This window comes from Nanorana parkeri, unplaced genomic scaffold (assembly GCF_000935625.1).
Source record: "Nanorana parkeri isolate BGI_ZX_2015 unplaced genomic scaffold, ASM93562v1 scaffold1020, whole genome shotgun sequence".
NCBI classification, from domain to species: domain Eukaryota; kingdom Metazoa; phylum Chordata; class Amphibia; order Anura; family Dicroglossidae; genus Nanorana; species Nanorana parkeri.
The window spans coordinates 308,104-312,090 of NW_017307288.1; the positions used below are offsets into that span (position 1 = coordinate 308,104).

At 36.5% G+C, this 3,987-nt stretch overlaps 1 protein-coding gene across 1 annotated transcript in view; it reads right to left on the minus strand.

Moving 5' to 3' along the window:
- FBN2 (fibrillin 2) overlaps nt 1-3,987 on the minus strand; it is a 197,951-nt gene that overhangs the window by 69,112 nt on the left and 124,852 nt on the right. Inside the window, exon 30 of the mRNA XM_018567207.1 lies at nt 1,645-1,770. Within this exon, the coding sequence (XP_018422709.1) occupies nt 1,645-1,770 (126 nt within the window). The remainder of the gene's footprint in view (nt 1-1,644; nt 1,771-3,987) is intronic.

A 3,987-nucleotide genomic window follows, 5' to 3' on the forward strand; every position in this document is an offset into this window, starting at 1 on the left:
AAGTACATATAAATAAAAAATAATGTTCTATTGATAATCATTTATAATAAAACTTTTAGATGTCTTATGCTGCAACATGAAGAAATATATCAATTAACTCCAGTATAATAATGACTACATCTGGGAGAAAAGTTCAGGAATGAATTGTTGTATGATCTGTTAGTTAAATTTTAATGCAGTTCTCAAATTTCCATACAACCTTTTCTTAGGAAAACTACTCTAGCAAGCTTGCCTGTGTAGTGCTGGATGAGGCCAAATGCTTGCAAGGAGTTAAACATGTTTAGCATTTCCCATAAACGCATGATGACCTCACTAGCATGTGGATTACTGTAAGTCAAATGGAGTGTAGGATAAACACCGAGGTGACAAGATTTATTTTTCCAACGAAAGGGTTCAAAAGGAAACACTTTAAGTCCAAGTGGCTGGGGATTTTTCTACCTGGTCACTTTTCCAGCACATCATACATAAGCACATTGGATAATGTATACCATTCCTTACCTCCTACAAAACATTTGCAATGAAAAACTATCCAAGGATTTGCATGTACAACAGTAAGTCTACTGAAAGGCCAGGAAGTCAAGCTTTACTTAATAAGAAGGAAATGAGGCTGATGACATCAATAATGGACTAATAGAAAGTATATGAGTAATAGTTTTAAAGCACTACATTGGTTTTCAATTATACTTCAATATTTCACCCGAAAATTTCCATAGGCAATGTTATTTGAGACCGCAAGCTGTTTTAATTGCAGGGTGGGACTCAAGGTCTTATTCTATTATTAAGTAGAACATTACTTATGTTAAATCTTCTAACTATATAATCTCCTACAACATATTTAATGCATGTGATTTGTATTTTGTGTAGCGTTTTCTTTTACAAGGCAGCATGATATATACACAGATAGATAGAGAGAATGCTTAAAACCTTTGGAAGGTCTCAGCTTTGAAAACTTCACGGGAACAGATGTTCCCTCACTACAGTTTTAGTGACATCTGTCAACAGTGGTATGATAAAGGGGAAAGGAACAGGGGTGCCATTAAAGGAAACCTTTTCAGAGAGATTTATGAATGATGCCATGTCTGATTTCTCATTCTGCAAATGCTAGTTCCCTGGTTTTTATGCTGACCATCAGATTTTAATACTTTGAGTCACTGACTGAGAACAAGTATGCAGATAAGTAGTTCTAGCTTTTGGATATGCTTATTTGTTCCAGGTCAGTGACATGGAATCTGTTGACATAATCATAGACATAGTCAGCATTGTAGCCAAGCAACTAGCATTCTGAGGGGATCAGCCATGGCAGACTCTATGTTTCTCTGAAAAAGAATTAAACTGTTAGGCTTGTTGTTCCTTAAAACAGGTGCACGTTGAAGCTGATAAAAGTTTTCTTACAGTTTTACTATTTTCTGATCTTATTCAGCCCATTTGACAATCAGTATTTGGGTAAGAACATAAATCAAAACTCAATAGCCAAAAAAGGGGTTTTCTCAAGAGATACAGTACCCATGGGTCAAGAGAAAGTTCAGTTTCTATGCTTCCCTACAAATGCAGTTCTAACAGAACCACAAGCACATTACTTATTCTGTAAATACTATTATTACTATCAGGTTAAGAACAGTGATAGCACTGACAGTTCTTCCTTACCTATGCATGTTTTCATGTCCATGCTGGCCATAAACCCATCAAAGCAGAGACAGCGGTACTCTCCTGGGATGTTTGTACACTGTCCTCCATCACAGATTTCTGGATTTTCTTCACACTCATCAATATCTAGAAAAGAGTAACAAATAGGAAACATACCTTGAGAAGTATTTGAAATATGACATATTCTGTGCTTTTTTTTTTCTTCCATGCATGGATAAATATGAAATATGTTGCTCATTGTGCTGACTATATGATAAACTTCCTTTGCTTATCGAACTCCATCTAAATCGACTGAGAACTAATATTACCATAACAAAAAATTAGCCCGTGATAGTCCTATATTGGCAGCCTCTTTCAATCTATACATTGATTTAAAGATTTAACTATCACATGTATGGTTTTGACTGTGAATATTTAAAGAGGGATGGATTGTCTGTAGTGAGTTAAAACATACTTCCTGGCATCTTCCAGATCAAATAGGAAGCTCTGCTATGTAATATACAAAATATAAAAGATTTAATAATTTTTGGCAATGTAAGTGTTTAGGGCAAAAAGCTTTGGTCTTAAATATACTCAATCTCCTATTTAAAAATGGGATGAGTATACCTATTCCTTCATGAAATACTCTATTTAACTGTTGAAATACTCTATTTAACATATCTATCAAGCAGGCAGTAATAATTTAGATATATCTATATATATAAATATATATAGATATATATAGATATAGATATATACAGTATATCTATAGATATATATATTGAGATGTGCAATAATTTGGTGCCATTAAAGTAGAGCTGAACTCAAAATGTAAAGGTTTCCTATGCTACAGAAAACATTTAGAAATGATAATTGTGCCTAATCAGTGTTCTGAAAAACTATTTTTTATGTCTGGCCTCATAACTGTATATCTGCCGTGTGAGATCAAAGGCACCATTTCCTTTAACTGCCAGTATCAAGAGACTTGGAATGAGACTTGGAAATGTCACTGCTGTGATGTTCATTGTTCTCCTTGCTGGAGGCTCTGAAGAGGAAAAAGCCTGGCCTGTACTTAGATAGCCACCTCCATACAGAGACACAATGCAGAATAAGGTAGGGTGACAAGTCCTTTGCCCTCTGCCTGTCTTTTTTTGTTGGGGAGCACAGCTTCCAAAGTTCAGTCCCTAATTTGTGTAAGACCCAATCAATGGTTTAAATGGTTTTGATATTCTTCTGGAAAATGAACTACATTTTAGTAAAATACTCTGATAACTTTTATTAGTTGTGTATATTAATTTGTTACAAATTGCTATATTTTTAACAACAGATTTATTCTATTTAGGATTAAAAGGTGTTATTCCAAACAAATCCTACTCTTGGGGGGTACAGTTTTGTTTTATACTCATAAAACTGTTCATGCAGGTTATTGTGGGCTTTCAGTGAATGAAAAAATAGACAGAGATATAAATGTAGTTGATATTATATGTATATAAAAAGCATAGTATCGACTACGTATAATATGTATATAAACGTAGTCTATATTATAGTTGTGTAGGGGGTTGCGGGGGGTGCCGTAATATTTAGCTAAAACACACTGCTATCTATTTGCTATAGTCTTTGAATGAATGCATTGCCTATAGAGAGACATATACAGATACACTAGGAAAGTAGTCAAATAGAAACAGTAAGTTCCATAAAGCTATAGTTTTTTCCAGCTAGTAGACTTGCAATAATTCTATTTTCAAAATATTTCAAAGTCACAACCTCTTACCCAGAAACGTGACCTAAAAACGATTGTGGTGGATTTGGCTTAACCTTTGTTATAATGAAATGAGAGTGATGAGATCACCTTACATAAATCACACTTAGCCTGTCGTGTTCAGGGGAAACTGTCTGCCTGCCATACTGTATAGTCAGCAAACATTTATAATTGTCATACAAAGTATAGCAGACTTTAATCTCCAGTCTGGCAAGCCAGGTTACTGTGTTGTAATTCATACACCTTCTGGCATTTGTGGATAACTAAAAATGTTTGAAATTCACAACTTGTGTTACCTAGTATATCACAGAGTCATATAATTCATCGATTCCATGCATCCAGGGCCATCTTTAATGCAGGGCAAAAGGGGCAGTCGCCCAGGGCCCAATCATTGTAGTGGGGCCCAAAGCAGCTGCCCCTTCAGCACACATAAGCAGTGGCGGAACTACCGCCTGTGCGGGCGCATCAGGGCCTCGGGCCTCTAGGGGGCTCAGCACAGTCCCAGCGCCGGATCGGTACCCAGTGGCCAGCAGGCCCCCCATCTCTGCGCCGAGAGTGTCGGATCATCCGTTCATCCGACACTCCCGGCGCAGAGATGGGGGGCC